This window comes from Ursus maritimus, unplaced genomic scaffold (genome assembly GCF_017311325.1).
Source record: "Ursus maritimus isolate PB19 unplaced genomic scaffold, ASM1731132v1 scaffold_18, whole genome shotgun sequence".
NCBI lineage: Eukaryota > Metazoa > Chordata > Mammalia > Carnivora > Ursidae > Ursus > Ursus maritimus.
The window spans coordinates 46,130,435-46,148,278 of NW_024424230.1; the positions used below are offsets into that span (position 1 = coordinate 46,130,435).

General features: G+C 47.0%; 1 protein-coding gene across 1 annotated transcript in view; it reads left to right on the forward strand.

Moving 5' to 3' along the window:
• The first annotated feature begins 423 nt into the window (after positions 1-423).
• Positions 424-17,844, forward strand: part of NPC1 (NPC intracellular cholesterol transporter 1) — a 49,272-nt gene continuing 31,851 nt past the window's right edge. Inside the window, exons 1-3 of the mRNA XM_040632645.1 lie at positions 424-649; positions 15,300-15,422; positions 16,759-16,865. Coding sequence (XP_040488579.1) covers positions 593-649; positions 15,300-15,422; positions 16,759-16,865 — 287 coding nt within the window. The 5' untranslated portion in view covers positions 424-592. The remainder of the gene's footprint in view (positions 650-15,299; positions 15,423-16,758; positions 16,866-17,844) is intronic.

Consider the following 17,844-nt stretch of genomic DNA (forward strand, 5'->3'; position numbering starts at 1 on the left):
CTCGGGCGGAGAATTTGCTCGGAGTGCTAATCGGGGCCGAAATAAATAACTATGCCGCTGAGGAGTCGGATCGGAATTAGGAAAATAATCTCCCATTTGCTAAAACCCTCTCGCCCACCGTCCCCAGTCCAGGAAAGACAAAAAGTGGAAAAAGAATTAAAAAAACACCAAAACCACAGACTTTCGGCACAACTCCAGAAATATCCTCCCCAGCCGGATTCCAGAAGTTCGGCTGCTCCAGTCTGGGATCCCTAACCTACGTCTCACCCCCAGGGCCACAGGACGGCGGAATGTAAAGCTGCCACCGCAGAGGGAGCCCCGCCCCCGCCCCGGCTGGGGCCCGCCCCTTCCCCGCCCCCCCACCCCCGGGTCGGCCCCGCCCCAGAACGGGTCCCGGGCGTCGCGGCACCGCCCAGAAAGGGGAGGAGCCGAGGACGCCTTCCTTTTTCCTGACCTACGCTCGCAGCCTGTCGCCGGCGTCTGCTCCCTCCCTCGACTGGCACGGGATCCTGAGCCAGCCCAGCGCACCGAGCTGGGGCGAGCCGAGCCGAGCCGAGTCCCGCCGCTGTCTGCAGCCCGGCACCGCGGCAGCATGACCGCGCGAGGCCCAGCCCTCGGCCTCCTCCTGCTGCTGCTCTGTCCCGCGCAGGTGAGCGGACGTCCGCGACCCGGGGGGGCTCTGGGGGGGACGAGGCGGGGCCGCGAGGCGGTGAAGGCTCCAGGTTCCCCGAGCCGGCGCGGGTCCAGCCGGTCCCGGGGAAGTTGGTTCAGCGATGGAGCCCCGGGCGCCCACCCCCGCTCCGATTTCTTTCCCTGGCCACGCACTCTTCTCTGTGGTCTGGAAAAGGTGGCAACTGGAAGCAGCTTGCTTGACCTCTTTTGAGCTCATTTCAGCTGTGGTCATTTAATTTCTGGGTTTAGGATGTGGAATCAGAGGGAAGGACGAAAGTGGGTAGAGAGGGGGAGGGATCTTATTTATTTAACCTGCCTTAAAAAAAAAAAAAATCCGGCCACATGCGCAGGAACTCTTTATGAATTTGTTTAGAATATCCTACCACTTGATTTCCCCTTCTCCCCCGAAGATGGAGGTGGGAGGGGAGGTTAAAAAAAAAAAAAAAAAAAAGGAAACAAATGCCAAGCGCCAAATTGAAACAGTCCTAAGTAAGTCAGCTTGATCTTCTCGAGAGTGCTAGTTACTTGTTATTAACTGTCTTTTACACCTTTAGAAACAGACCCAGAAGAGGATAATTGAGTTTCCCCTTGTCACAATATTAGCTAGCTACAGAGTGGGGCCTGCAACTCAGTGGCCTAACACCCTGGGTCAGCTTTTCCTTGGTTCAGTAGCCTAGGGCATGGATGCCTCACTGCCATTTATTACTGTTGTTATTGCAGAAGTGTCAGGTGCACAGCTTTATAATTTAACATCTGTATACACTACAAAGTGATCCCAAGTCTACTTACTATTCATCACCATACAGTTGACCCTTCACCATTTTGCCCAGTCCCCAACCCCCTTCCCCTCAGGTCTGTTATCTGTAAGTTTGGTTTGGTTTGTTAGATTCCACATACCAGTGAAATCACCTGTATTTGTCTTTCTTCATCTGACTTACTTCACTTAGCATGATCCCCTCAAGGTCCATCCATGTTGTCGCAGGTGGCAAAGTCTCATTCTTTTTTTATAGCTGAGTAGTATTCCATTGTATAAATATATTACATCTTCATTCATCTGTCCGTGGACATTTAGGTTGTTTACATACCTTGATTATTGTGAATAATGCTCCTGTGGATGTAGGGGTGCATGTAGCTTTTCCAGTTAGTGTTTTCATTTTCTTCGTGTAACTGTTCAGAGGTAGAAGAGCTGGGTCGTATGGTATTTCTGTTCTTAATTTTTTGAGGAATCACAGTGTTTTCCACAGTGGTTGTACCAATTTACAATCCCACAAACAGTGTACAAGTGTTTCCCTTTCTCTGCACCCTCACCAACACTTGTCATTTCTTGTCTCTTTGATAATAGCCATTGTAACAGGTTCGAGGTGATAACCTCATGTGGCTTTGATTTTCATTTCCCTAATAATGATCGTGAGCATCTTGTCATGTACTATGGTATGTCTCGTGTGCTGTCTGTATGTTTTTGAGGAAACGTCTGTTCAGATCTTCTGCCCGTTTTTTAATTGGGCTGTTTTTTGTTTGTGTTGCTGAGTTGTATGGTTCTTTATATATTTTGGATATTAACCCTTTATCAGGTATATGGTTTGCAAATATGTTCTATTCAATAGGTTGCCTTTTGATTTTGATGTTAGCTTCCTTTGCTGTGCAGCTGTTTAGTTTGGTGTAGTCCCACTTCTTTATTTTTCTTTTTGTTTCTCTTGTTTTTGAAGTCAGTTCCAGAAAGACATCACTGACTGATGTCCAGAAGATTACCACCTATGTTTTCTTCTAGGAATTTCATGGTTTCAGGTCTTCTATCCAAGTCTTTAATACATTTTGAGATAATTTTTGTGAATGGCGTAAGATAGTGGTCCAGTTTCCCCAACACCAGTTATTGAAGAGACTATCCTTTCTCTATTGTATGTTCTTGGCTCATTTGTTGTAGATTAATTGTCCATGCCTCTATGGGTTTATTTCTGGGCTCTCAATTCTGTTTCATTGATCTGTGTGTCTTTTCTTATACAAATACCATACTACTTTGATTTCTATAGCTTTGTAATATAGTTTGAAATGAGGAAGTATGAGATCTCCAGCCTTGTTCTTCTTTCTTAAGATTGCTTTGGCTTTTTGGTATCTTTTGTGGTTCCATATAAATTTTAGAATTATTTGTTCCTGTTCTGTGAAGTGTGCCATTGGAATTTTGATAGGTATTTCACTGAATCTGTAGATTGCTTTAGGTGGTATGGACATTTTAACAATATTTTTCCAACTCATGAGCACTGATTATCTTTCCATTTCTTTGTGTCTTTTTCAGTTTCATCAGTGTCTTATGGTTTTCACCTCCTTGGTTAAATTTATTCCTAGGTATTTTATTCTTTTTGATGTAATTGTAAGTGGAATTATTTTCTTAATTTCTCTTTATGATGTTTCATTGTTAGTGTGTATGGTTTTGTTGTTAGCATGGGTGCAGATTTCTGTGTACTGATTTTGTATCCTGTGATTTTACTGAATTCGTGTATCATGTCATCTGCAAATAGTGACTGTTTTACTTTTTCCCTTCCGATTTGGATGCCTTTTATTTATGTTGCCTAATTGCCATGTCTAGGACTTCCAAAACTGTGTTGAACAAAAGTGACAAGAATAGGCATCCTGTTCTTAGATGAAGAACTTTCAGCTCTTCCCCATTGAGTACAATATTAGCTGTAGGATTGTCGTGATGGCCTGTATTACGTTATGTTCCTTCTACATCCGCTTTGTTGAGAGTGCGTATAGCCATCATAAATGGATGTTGAATTTTGTCAACTGCTTTTTCTGCGTTTATTGAGATGATCATATAATTTTTATCTGTCATCTTGTTGGTGTGATGCATCACATTGATTGATCTACAGATGTTGAAACATCCTTGGATCCATCGAATAAATCCCACTTGATCGTGGTGTGTCATCCTTTTAATGTATTATTGGATTTGGTGTGCTACTATTTTGCTGAGGATTTTCGCATCTGTGTTCATCAAGGATATTGGACTGTAATTTTTTTTTTTAATAGCACCCTGGTCTGGTTTTGGTACAGGGGTAATGTTGGCTTCATAAAAGGTGTTTGAAAGCTTTTTCTCCTCTTCAGTCTTTTGGAAGACTTTGAGTGTAGGTATTAAATCTTCTTTTAATGTTCAGTGGAATTTGCCACTGAAGCCATCTGGTCCCTGAACTTTTGTTTGTTGGGAGATGTTTTATTACTGTTTCAGTCTCCTTACTAGTAATCAGTCTATTCAGATTTCCTACTTCTTCATCATTCAGTCTTGCAAGATGGTGCGTTTCTAGAAATTTATCCATTTCTTCTAGGTTGCCCAGTTTGTTGGTTTGTAATTGTTCATAGTAGTCTCTTATGCTCCTTTGTATTTCTGTGGTGTTAGTTGTAACTTCTCTTTCACTCTGATTTTGAGCCCTATCTCTTTTTTCCTAGTCACAGACTGAGAGTGAAGAAATGGAAAAAAATATTCCATACAAATGGAAATGGGAAGAATACTGAAGTGGCTTTACTCATATCAGACAAAATAGACTTTAAAACAAATATTGTAATAAAAGACAAAGAAGGGCATTCATTACGTAATGATAAAGAGGCTGCTCGAGCAAGAAGATACAACATTTATAAAGATAAATGCACCCAACATTGGAGCACCAAAATCTATAACACAAATATTAACAGACCTAAAGGGAGAAATTGAAAGCAGTACAATAATAGTAGGAGATTTTAATAGCCCACTTTCATCAATGGATGAAAAATCAATAAGGAAATATCAGCCTTAAATGACACGGTAGACCAGATGGACTTAATGGATATAGACAGAGCACTTCCTCTAAAAGCAGCACAATATACATTCTTCTCAGGTGTGCATGGAATATTCTGTAGGATAAATCACATGCTGGGTCACAAAACAATCTCAGTAAATTCAAGAAGGTTGAAATCATATCAAGCATCTTTTCCAACCACATTAGTAAGAAACTAGAAATTAGGGGCGCCTGGGTAGCGCAGTCGTTAAGCGTCTGCCTTCGGCTCAGGGCGTGACCCCGGCATTCCGGGATCGAGTCCCACATCGGGCTCCTCCACTGGGAGCCTGCTTCTTCCTCTCCCACTCCCCTGCTGTGTTCCCTCTCTCACTGGCTGTCTCTCTATCACATAAATAAACAAAATCTTTAAAAAAAAAAAAAAAGTAGAAATTAATTACAAGCAGAAAATAGGAAAACCCACAAAAATGAGGAGATTAAACAACACGTTGCTGATCAACCAATGGGTCATTGAAGAAAATCAGAGGAGAAATTACAAAATACCTAGAGACAAATTAAAAGAGAAATATGACCTACCAAAAATCTCTGGGGTGCAGCAAAAGCAGTTCTTAGAGCCAAGTTCATAGCAATACGGGCCTACTTCAAGGAAGAAGAAAAATCTCAAACAATGTAACTGTAACTTTACACCTAAAGGACCTAGGAAAAGAAAAAAAAAAAAAGCCCCAGATTAGTGGAAGGAAGGGAGTAATAAAGATCAGAGCAGAAATAAATGAATTAGAGAAACTAAAAAGACAAGAGAAAGGATCGGTGAAATTAAGAGCTGGTTCTTTGAACAGAGAAAATTGACAAACCCTTAGCTGTATTCACTGCTCTGTGTCTGTAGTTTTCTCTTTTAACACCAGGGTTTGGATATAGCGCTGGTTAAGCCAGACGAGGATGCAAGAGTGGATCTCTGGGACCCTATGCCCTTGTGCCCACTCATGTACGTGTCAGCAACAAGGAGGTAGTAATCGGAGGGGAAAGCAGATTCGGGGCTTCCCTGCATTAGGAAAACCTCTCCTTAAATTTCTGGGTAGTTCTTAGAAGCAGGTCAGTTTTGCTGACCCAGTAAGGTCCAGGAGCCAGGAGAAGAGCTGTGGCTCCCTCCTCTCTGTCTGTGGAGGGGATCCCCAGCAGTGTGGGCTTGTGGGGGGAGCACACCTCTGGTGCCTGGTTGGGAGGGGGGTAGAGCAGGGCAGGGAGGTGGTTTGCCATGGGGTCAGCAGGTAGACTGCTCCCTAGCTCTTGCTGTGGGCAGGTTACTCTGTCCAGCCTCAGGGGTTTTTTTGAAGACAAACAATACCTTGTAGGATTATTGGGGTTATTAGGTAACATGATATATGGAGAGACCTTGCCACTGTAGTAAAAACTCAAGAAACAGGAGCAATTCTGTGCCGTTGAGAAAACACAGCTATTCAGTTTGCCTCGAATTTTAGGTCAGGATCTGGTAGACGGGCTTCACACTGGTAAGTAGCTTTAACTTGCCTCTGAAATCCTGTCACCTCAAGGTAATATCCAAGACTGATGGCCAATGAGTGCCTCTCCTCCTAGGACTTTAGAGATAGGTCAGAGGTTCATCATGAGTCTTGCAGAATGCCTGGAAAGGTCAGTAAATCTTAACTGGAAATATGCCTTTGTTACTTTACAAATTAACTCCCTCGCGTGGGCTGAGGTTTCCAGGACCCCTGAACAGACTGGGGGGAAGGGGAAGGGTCTGCTTTTAGAATTCTTGCTAGTGATAGCACCTTGTCTGGGTTCAGCCTAAACACTCAGGAAGTTCTGTCACAGGATTAACAGACCTAACTGTCCTTTGTAGGGTCTGATAGACATTTGGGGGGGGATTTTTGCCTTTCTTAATTTTTAGTTTCTACAGATGATGAAATAACACTGGACTGCCTGGCTTGTAAACCTTGTGGTCCTCCAGATAATGTGTGCAGGTTTGAGAAATCGTATGTCTCTCTCCTGTCTGTAATTTTTACATGCTTTTTCTTGAGGAACTTGGAACATAGTGAGGTCTGGGTAGGAATTAAGCCATTAAAATGGTTTTTTCCTGAAGAGGTCAGCAATGGTTTAATCTTTTGACCTGAGAGCATTGAAGAAAACCCACATTCGCCCCAATTTCAGATGGTTAATCTTTCCCAGTCTCTCCTACTCCTTGATTGATGCTGTGCTCAGATATCTTATTAACATAAGTAATCAAGGGAAAACGAGGTTTTTATTTTAGCGAGTGGGCAGAAAGAAAACGACTTGCTGAATAGGTCTTTGTACTGCTTCAGCGTTTGTCATATTACCCAGAACAAAGAATCCCTCTGGTCTGAAGACAGTATGCTCTCTCTTTCCTGGGTAACCCTTCCCCACCCTCCACTCCTCCCAAAAGGGAGGCTTTTCAGGGTGTTTTAAGGATGACACATTATCTGCTGTGGAAGCCAGGGGTAGACCAATCTCTAATCTGACCGTGGGTGCCCCTTTCTGCCCTGTCACCCGTAGCTCTGTGAAGGGCATCAGCTCTCCAGCCAAATAAACTACTTGCTGTCAAAACCCTGCCTGTCTTCCAAGGCCCAGTTCAAATGCTGCATTATCCATGGCACTTGTTACCCTGTTCCCCAGCTAGAATGCCTTCTCTCCGAGGCTCTAAATCTGGGCTCATACAGCAGAAGCCGCCTTTACCTGGGTGCAGGTCTGGACTCTTCCTCTCACCAAGAGTGATCTTGGGCAAGCCAGTGATCCCCTAGGGCCTCTGTCTCTTCCTCCATAAAATCGGGTTGACATCTATGCCTACCTCTCACAGTGCTCATGGAAAGAGAGAAGAATATCGCTTGAATTAAAGTAGTAGATTGTAGGCTCCTTGAGGGCAAGAACTGTATTTTACCATTTCCGGTATGGCCAGGACTCTCTTTTCTGAGTCACCAGATCGTTGGGCCTTCATGGGTTTAGGTGTGGGGATAAGGTGGAAGGATTCAGAGGCTGGTCGAAACCAGAACTGCATTGCTTTCTGGGTGATAATCGATATTCAACTCTGGCCCAACAAGTTTTTCTTTGCTTGGACTATGCCTCTTATTTTCAGTCTTTGAAATATTTGCTTTGGCAAGAAAACTTAGGGGAAAAAGAGAAAAAAAAAAACTGTTTCTCATTTGTTTTCTTTTTTTACATTCTACCCAAACCTGTTTTTGATGCAAGTGTGCTCTTGGGGGGCTTGAGAGGGAAGTTTAAAAATGTGTTCTTTATCTTATTGTCCCTTAGGCCACAGAGGAACTCAAAGTTCCTGTCACTCACGAGTTTCATAAATATAAAGTGGTTGCTAGGGGCACAGTGTAGATACAAAAATAGACCAAAATTACCTGTACAGAAAGCAGTCTGTAAACTGTAAAGTGCTGTGTAACTGTTAGTAGTCTCTGTCCCTGGCTTGTTCATACTCGATGGGAAGAAGGGTGAATACGTAAAATTACAATACAGGGCAAAATGTGCTCTAACGAAGAACAAAATGTTACGGGGAGTCAGTTTTTGAACTGACCTTTGGAGGGTGAATTCATGCTTACCAGGTAGACAAGAGGAAAACGAGAAAGGAAGGGGGAGTTACCTACTCGTTACGAAAAACCATTCAACTATATACTTGAAAAGGGTGAATTTTATGGTATGTAAGTTAACTCAAAACTTTTTCCAAGTGGTGTTCTAGCTTACAGGAAACTAAAAAGAGAGTTACCTAATTTGTGCGTAGTACTCCATTGCTAGGACACATCTGGTCTCGTTTTAACATCACAGGGCCGCTCTGAGATACGTGGGATGCCGTGGTTCCTGTTTTGCAGGAAATTAAGGGTACTAAGGCTCAGGTGTGTCCCAGAGTCACGTAGCTAGTAAATGGCAGACTAGGGGCTTGAACCACGGTCTTCTGACTTGTGCTCTAATTTATTCAGATTTAAAATCTTGCTACCAGATTCTCCATATTTAGCGAGCGAAATTGAGTGAGTTTCAGCAGCTGTTCCAGATGGCCTGTAGGGCGTCGCCTTCAGGGCTCGTTCCTAGCTCCAGTCTGGCTTCTCCAAAAGCCACTGATGAATCAGCCCTCGACTTAGCCTGCTGGCCTGTCCCTTGGTTCACTTGCCACACTGTGTGAACTTTCCACAGGAAAAGACCTGTGGACGGTATACACTCCCATCTACTTTCTTGTTTTCGCTTTAGTCTTGTGGCTTTTGGATTAGTTTTCAAACCTGTGGGGTGTGAAGGCTCAGAAATGTCTAATACCAACTAGTAGTAGGACCTTGGGCAAGTCACTTAAAGAAACTGCAAGCTAGAGTGGTTATTTGTAAAGTGAAGACAAAGTGGAGACAAGCTGAGCCTATCTAACTAAAAATGTATGAAGTAAACACCCATTTACAGGCACGCCTGGTGCTCCCACAGACTCTCCTTTGTTGTGTGGATATGTTCACCCCGGGATAGCTGTAGAACAGAGTTCCAGAGATATCCATCAACGGAAGTCAGACCAGACAGGCCTCCACCCCACATGTGCTGCCATATTTGTTTGGTGTGCCTCCCTGACTCCAAGGAAACAGCAGGCAGCTTAATCTCTGGATAGGTTCTCCGTGTCTCTCCCTCCATCCCATTCTGCATTGTCCTGACTGGCTAGGCCAGCCCCTCTGCTCCCTGCCGAGGCCTCTCCCTACCCCCTACCCAACACGCCTTGCTGGAGCTGGAGCTGGTGTGGCTCCAGGTCTTCCATGAGCTCTACCCATCCAGGACAGTGGCAGAGGTAAGAGGACCCGGCCCTGCCCTCCACGTGCCATGGGGTGGCCAGTGGAGGCCTGGAGCTGAAGATGGTCGGTAGTAACTGACGTGACTTGACAGCTGCCTAGAGACGTCAGTGGTAGCCATTATTTCCACAGGTGAACACGTTTGGGTAGAAAGAGGGACGCTCTGTCTGTAGGACCCTCTGAGGATTCCTCTGTACACACGGAGCTGGAGTTTGAGCAGTCCAGCAGCTAGGGAGTGGGCATCGGGGATAGGATGGAGAATGTTTAACTCACTTAGCCTTCAAAATTGTCATTCTCGTTACTGGTTTTGTCACTTAGGAGCCACGTGACCTCAGTCTTCCCTGAGCCTCAGTTTCCTTGCTTGTAAAATGCTGCCCTGCTCCTCTAGAGGGAATCTGAGAAGTACGCGAGGCAGGAAGGAAGAAGTCCCTTAACTTTGTGCCCAGCACGTGGTTGCCGTTCACGAAGCATTTTACGATGAGTTGGTCAATACTTGAGATTGACTGCAGGCAGCCTGGAGCGTAGGACTGCGTTGGTGACGTGCAGGGCCTCTTCTCCGTATGCTCAGACGTGCTTTCGTAGAGCTCCCCGTTGGGGTCTGTTTAGCAGTTGCTATAGTTGCTGACATATAGCAGAAGGGGCATTTTTTTTTTTAACTTGCTGAACTACTATTATTATTGGAAGAAACGTCCCTGTCCAGTCATACACCCAATCATTAAGTTCCGGAGCATGATGTGAAATGGCCGTATGACCTCACCTTGAAAAGTAGACACACTCTGGCCTTGTACCTCCTAAATTCTGGTGGAAGGCCAAAACAAGCAGTAGTTCTCATTTCTGAACTTCTTACGTAATCCATTTGAACTCCTTCAGCTCATGGAGAGGTTCGACGGTTTCTGAATCGGTGAACACTGGCTCAGGTACTGCAGAGACTTCCAGAGCAAATATAACAGCTGGGCTCTGCGCTTGGTGATTTTGCGGTCCCCCTAGGGAGTCGAGACAATAGCCAGAAACCACGCTTGGAACCTCTCCCCATATACGCGACTTCATGATGCTTGTAAATTCTGCTTCATCCTAGGGCAGGAGCCCAAGATCACAGCCCGGCCAGGGCCTGTCATTGTGAATGAAGTTTTCTCCCTCCCCCTACACCCGTCATGAACCTGTTGTCTGTGGTTGCTTTTGAGCTGCAACAGGCTAATTGAGTATTTTCCACAAAGACCTTATGGCCCGTAAGCCTACAGCATGTCATATTTGGCTCTCTATGGAAAAGACCCGGATGAATATAGTGAAGGGCAGTTCAGATTGAGCCGAAAGGAGTCTGTGCGGGGTTGTTTAGACTTACCTGTGAAAAAGCTGTTTAAAACTTACTGAACTTGTCCGTCTCTACAGGTTACCTGTTGGGAGGAATTAAAAGCCTAGAAGACCCAGATCTAATACAGTAGCATTGGTTAAATCTAGAATTTGGGGTGGTTACTTCACATATACCTGTGATGCCTACGGATTTGTGCTGAGTGGGTACGGAGCCCATAATTAAAGGAAATAAATCCTACTGTCATTTATTTTTAACATTTTAGGAATCGGTAAAATTTTAAAAGGCTCGCGTAAGACGGTTCTCGTGGTTATAAATAGCTCTGCATGACTGGTCGGTGTCCACGAGACCTACTGTGAAGAATCGTTACCCTCCGGACTCGGGTCTCCGGGGCTGGAGCGCAGCTGTGACAAGGCGCGTCACGCGGCTCTCAGACCCGCAGCTTCTGATTCGGTTTGCGCTGCCGGTCACGCTTCTCTGCGGCCCGCTCTCTGCAGTCCTTGCCACTGGGCTTTTCTCTCACATGCAGGACGTCTGAGCTCGTCTCGTGGTAAAACGCACAGGGTATGAAGCGGACAGCTTTCCGGCGTACAGCTCGGTGGCCCGACGGACGGCTGCTTCTGTGCGGCCCCAGCCGCCCGGCGCTGGGCTCGGGTTTGGTGGGGCGCACCTTGGGCCCCGGCGGACCGCAGACGTGGCTGGGTTCTCGTTCCGCCTTGCCTCCCCAAGGGCGTGTCAGTGATGTGAGGTCAGCAGCAGGTGTTCTCGTATCCCAGTAAAGGCGGCGTTCGGCCACGCCTCACTTTTGGAAAGCAGGTGCTTTGCTTAGGAAGCGTGTGCCCTGTGTGCGAGCTGTTGGTTGCACGGCGCGCCCTCGGGCTTGGTGTCTGCTCATGCTGCCCCGACGTCCCAGGGATCCTGAGGTGCATCCATCATCTTTGTCCAGAAAGTCCTGACCACCCCCTGTGCTGTGGCAGTTTGGAGACTGGCAATCCCGTCGTTCCAATGCCGGCTTGGTTCTGGTGGGATACAGAGATGAGCATGGCTCAGCCAGGAGCAACCCGCGGTGTAGCCAGAGGAGTAAGGAGCTCCGGCTTCTGAACCAGCCGGGAAGCAGCCAGGCCTCCGGGGGGTCTGGCTCTGCCATTTTTAGGTGTGGTCTCCTATGAGTCACTCACTCCACCTGTGGTAGCGTCAGTTTTCTCCTCTGTAGAATGGTGTTATTCCAGGACCAGCCTCCCAGATCTGAGGATTGAGGGATCCAGGGCCTGGATGCTGGGGGAGGTGGCTGCCTACCCTCGGGTGGGGGATGGGGGGAGCCACTGGAATGATAGAGCTCAGGGAGGGCAGGGGCTGTGCTTGCCTGGGTCCGGCAGGCCCATGGGGGAGATGGTGGTGGAAGAGCGGCCTTGGCAGGTAGTGGGAGTGTAGGGAGTGTCGGGGAGGGAGGCACAAACTGCTCAGGGGCAGGCACGGCCCCCTCTGTGGGACAGAAGGTAAGGAGCGTGGGAGACGAGCTGCACACCGGAGCCAGGTGAGCCATGTGGAGCTTGTCTCCCGGGCGGCAGGAAGGTGGATGGTAGGTTTCCGAGCATCGGAAAGCTCTGGAGCCTCAGCTCAGGAAGAGCCCAGCTGCCGGCTGTGTAGGAGACTTGCTGAAGTCTGCAGGGTGGGTGGCAGGGGGTCTGTAGGGGAGTAGTGCCCGGGGGAACAAAGGATGGCTGCGGGCTCAGCAGGAAAGGGATGCAGGGAAGGAAGGGGCACCAGAAAGTGCACCTGCCCCGGGAGCTTCCCCAGGAGGAGAGATCGGCCGTGGAGGAAGGATCAGTTTCCTTTGGAGCACCTGGGATTGTGGGGCAGGTAACTGGAAGTGCAGCTGGAGAGAAATTGGGGTCCTTTGACCAGGAGGGAGAATGAAATCGGGGCAGTGTTTATTGGTAGGAGCAGGCGAAGGGATGCACAAAGAGATGAGATTGAGAAGGTAGAAGACAGGGGTCGGGTGGTGGAGGCCCCTGAGGAGGCTGAGAAACACTGCACCAGCCACACCAGCCACACCAGCCGGACTAGCTCCACGGCGTTTTCAGCTGAGGCTGATCAGAGGGAAATGCGATGAGAAGAGCTGAGGTGGAAAAGAGGGCTCCCCCACCAGCGCAGCTGTGTGAGTGAGTGCACACACGCCCATGCCTCCTGCAAGGTAGGGTGGGGAGGGGTTGTGGTGCCAGAGTGAGGACCTTAGTAATGCAGTTGATTATATTTTATTCCGAGTCTGTTTCTGGAACTGGAATGTTCTGGTTTGAATCCTGGCTCTGCCACTTGGACAAATTAGCCTTTCTGTGCCTCCCATTTCCTCATCTGTAAAATGGGTATAATAGCACCTCCCTCATCAATTTGTTGTGAGGATTAATTGGATTAACATATGAAGAGCAGTGAAACAGTGCCTAGCACGCAAGTAAATGGCTTGTAAGTGCCTTTGGGCCCCGCTGGGTGGGGCTGCTTCTAGAGGCAGGTCGACCTTGGGAAGCAAACCTGCAAGCTTGAGTCAAGCACGATTTTCCTGGGCCCAAAGAAATTTCAGGTGTTTTACCTCAGGTCTTTGGGAGCTCAGTAAAGCCCTCTTTGCTGAGGTCCCAACTGTTAGAAGATGATAATAATGCCTTGCGTTTGACTGCATAGTGCTTTACAGTTTACTAAGTACTTCCACATACACTCTCGTGTCCTATCTTCACCGCAAACCTGTAAGATTGGCGGCGGTTATGAGCCGCCGTTCACAGGGAGCAGAACTGCCCAGCACAGTTAAGAACCCGCTCCACGGGCGGTCAGGCTCAGCGTGCACATTGATTGAGAGCCTCATGAGTTCTGAGGATCAGAACCCGGGACTCCTGACCTCCCCCCACTCCCCTGTCCCACCTCTGTTCTACCTGACCCTGGAAACTTCGCACTGAAATGAGAGATGTGGGTTAGAAAGGATGAATGGGAACCACACTGTGTTGGGCCTTTACTTTCTTTCCTAGCGCTGAGGGCTGAGGAAAGGGAACCGAGACTCCAGACCTCCCTCCTGTTAGTCATGGCCGAGTCATGGTTTGTTGACTGGATTTCTGTCGCTCCAGTGGGTGACTTGCCAGGCCTGGACCCGCTTGCCCTTTGGGTCTGCTGAGCATTCTGTGAAGTCTAGGGCGGGGCCCTTGTACTCAAATGACACATCGATATCAGCAGTTATGTCACCTCCTTAGCAAAAAAGGCAAAAAAGCTTTTTCAAGCATCAGCAGATCGATAATTTCCTTTAGTTGGAAAACTGGAGTTTTGGAAAGAGCAGTACTTTTCCCTGGAATCACTAGGTTTGTTGCATAATTGCTGCAATTCTTTTTAAATAAAAATGGCGGTGAAATTTGCGACTTCTTGCCGAAGGTTTGATATGTGGCATTGTTGACTACTTTTCACTTCCTTCTTTGTGTAATTTCCCTTCCTTGTAGCCTAACCGTATGAGTCCAGATAAGAAGGAGTAAGTCATAGTTTCTGTTTTAAAATATCTGAAGACCCCTGGGTGGCTCAGTTGGTTAGGCACTCGGCTCTTGGTTTCAGCTCAGGTCATGATCTCAGGGTCATGGGATGGAGCCCCACACTCAGTGCGGAGTCTGCTTAGGATTCTCTCCCTCTCCCTCTGACCTTCCTGTGCTCGCACGCGCTCTCTCTCTCGCAAATAAATAAATCTTAAAATATCTGAGGAATGAATTCAAAGTAATCCTGGCCCCTTGGATTTCCCACACATACAGACCCCAGCCTCCTGCAATCTGTTTTTTCTTTCATATTTTTAGCATTTCAGGGGCCTGTGGGGAGATTCGTATTTTGATGCTGGGGACCAACACAGACGGACTGACCTTGCATGTATGTTGGTAATGTGCCACTGACGCTGGAGAGAATTCGCTCTGTTGCTTCTAGTCAGATTTTTTTTTTTAAATGGCTTTTCCATGAGGTGTCTTGGGAGTGATGGTTGCTTCTTGGTAGCTTTTGTTTCCCCGTGGGACAGACGATTGCAAGACCGTGCAGGCCCGTGGCCCTGGCCAGCGTGGCCGAGCTTGCTGACGTGCTGATTCACTCTGCATCCTCCTCCCCACCCTCCTCCCCTTCTGAACTGTCTGCCAGCCTTGTGACTCTCACGTGGGAAATACGAGTGGCTCTTGAGAAACCCTCTACCGAAGAGTTGAACATTTTTCTTTTAAGATTGCTGAGGTGGTTTTCCTTCAAGTTAGCACGTGCCTTGCTTTCTAATTAAATCTCGAGGTCAAGGTGTTTATTCTTGTTTCTTCTTAGGGTTTGTTGGTGTTTTGGGTTTTGCTTTTCATGTGGCTCGTGATGTGCTGATATTAATTAACCTTAATCTATATGGAAATGTTCCTTCGTTATTTGGAGTTTATGTAGTTTCTTATGCAGATGTGCAAAAACAGTGCCTTAATAATTGCAGACTCACATACTGTCTTGCTTTCTTTCCTCTACACTGATTCTTAGTGATCCTGACAGGAAGTATAGCTTCCTTTCATCAACAAATTAGCAGGAAGTAGAAATCATGTAAGTAATTTCTAGGACCTCCTTCACTGACTGACTTGACAAGCGCATTTTGGACACCTGGTCTGTTTTAATTAATATTTTTCAAAACGTTTGCTACTCCGTGCCTCTTGCTGCCACTGCATTTTGCAGGTAACATTGGAAGGTCCTGTGTTCACTGTTGAAATTTCCTTTAGCCTTTGAGGCCCTGATGGATGGATTTTTGTGTCGACTCTGTAGGTGTTTGCACAGGCCTGCGTGTGGTATGGAGAGTGTGGAATTGCATCTGGAGACAAGAGGTACAACTGCCAGTATTCGGGGCCTCCAAAACCCTTGCCGAAGGATGGGTATGACTTAATGCAGGTAAGTTTGTCGTCCTGGGCACTGGGAACACAAAATGCTAATCCAAGATCCTCTGTAATTATACTGTAAATATCACAGTGGGGCTGAAATTAACAGGCTTAAATCTTATCCCAAACACTTATCTGGGGCACACCACCCCGGCACAGAAGACAGAATAACTCCAGGGGCAGAATTTCTCTGGGGCTGACTTTTTGCCTTTATCGTAGGTTCCCCATAGCAGGTTACTCTTTAGGGACTGACCTCAAATGTTGCTCTTTGCAGCTTCTTGAAAATGTACTGGAAGTTCACATTTTTGGGTTCCTGGATTTCAGGACTTGAACCGGTGAGGCTGCTAAGCGGCTATGACTCCCTTGTCCTCTATTGAGTGATTCCTCTGTTTTCCACCCAGAGCCTCTGAACTTTGCTTACTACCAGGATTCTCTTCCCTACTGTCTTGTTTACCATTCCTGATAACACAGGGATATTAGAAGAGAATTGAAAAATCCAGGGGAAAAGACTGGTTCTAGAGGCGTAAGTAATGTAAAATCAAGTTGACATAGGGGCAGCAGGTCTCCTTGACCTACGTGCTGCTTTCATCAGAATTATTAAAGACATCTGACTTTCCTGGGAATGACCAATGGAAGTAGTAAATAGCATTTGGGTTAAACTTAAGCAGAAAACCTAAGGGGGAAACTGATTGTCAAGGGAGAGTGAGCTTCCAGATAATAAAAAAATTTGAGAGGCACCCGTGTGGCTCAGTGGGTTAGATGGCTCAGGTCATGATCTTGGAGTTGTGGGATCGAGCCCTGCATTGGGCTCCTTGCTCAGTGTGGAGTCTGCTTCTCCTTCTCCCTCTGCTTCTGTCTCCTGCTTGTGCCGTCTCTCTCTCAAATAAATGAATAAAAATCTTCAAAAAAGAAGAAAAAAAATGGAAATATCTCTACTGCCTCTACTTTTGTGACTCCCTCTTTTATAAATAGTGAATTTGTTAGCCTTATATTTTATTTTTGTAAACATTTTATTTATTTGAGAGAGAGAGAACGAAAGAGAGCACGTGCGCACAAGTTGGGGGGAGAGGGAGAAGCAGACTCCCTGCCGAGCAGGGAGCCTGACCCGGGACTCGATCCCAGGCCCCTGGAATCATTGAGCCCAAGACAGACTCTTAACTGACTGAGCCACCCAGGCGCCCCAAATTTGAAAGCCTTTTAAAAGAATCCTGTGAGAACTTTGCAAACATGCTTCTTACCGTTGCGTACCTGAAAAAAGACTATGTGAATAAAATTGCTGTATTTCATTGAGAAATATATGTCCTTATCTGACTTTGCTCCTGTGATATCCGTGCTTTCTCACCCAAAAGGAGCTCTGTCCAGGATTCTTCTTCGACAACGTCAGTGTGTGCTGCGACGTGCAGCAGCTGCGGACCCTGAAGGACAGCCTGCAGCTGCCCCTGCAGTTTCTGTCCAGGTAGGCTGGCCGTCCACACGCGCGCAAAAACCGGTTTGGAGCGCCTGTTAACCGGGGACATTCTGATCTCCTCCTACAAGATAGTTTTCATGTTATTTCAAGAAAGCAGTCTTAGGACTTCTCAGAAATCAAACATAATTTCTCGATAAAGTCGTAGTTACCAGACTTCGTTTTCTTCCCAGTTCCATGCAGGGCTGAGGCCTGGGCTTCCTGTGAGGCGGCCCCACCCCGAGGGTGTCTGCACTGTGGACTGGGTCCCTTCACCCCGAGCCTCTAGGTGCTGTGCAGAGGAGAAGGGTTCTGGTGGTCCTGCCACGTCTGTGACCTGAGACCCTGCTCTGCAAGGTCCTCTGCATGGCCGTCCTCCCCACCCCCGGATGGCACGTGGTTCTCTCTCCCTGTGGTGACGTGAGGTGCTAGAGTCCCAGGCCTCGTCAGAGCTGGCTTTGGTAGCTGTTAACAAGATTGTTCTGGCAGAGTTGACTGATTTTGTCAAAATTAGTCCACCATCCAAGCTGTTCTCTATGACCAGAGAACCTGCATGATAGGTGTTCTTCTCGAAGCTTACTCAGCGGTTCTCAAATGTGCAAAAGAGCAAGCTGGTGGGGGTCTGTAGAACAGCCCCTCGTGGTATCTTTCTAAATTTTTCACACTGAAGCACCCTGATAAAGGTGGGTGGGGGGACACAGGAAGAGGGGAAGCCCTTCTCTGTGTGCGTATCATGGCGCGTGACAGGACGGTCGGCATCCCCTGAGGAAACCCTGCTTCTTCCCAGAAGCTTAAATTGGCAATACAGAGTGGAAAAGCACCCCTAAACTGTCCTTTCAGGACAGCATACCATGTAGTAGATCAAAAAGTTGAGAATCTAATCGGTCCAGCATACCCCGTGGAGGGCAAGTGGATGTTGATGGAGTGAAGTTGGAGCCATCGTTCAGTCAGAATACATGTATTTCGCACCCACTCTAGAAGAGGCATTATG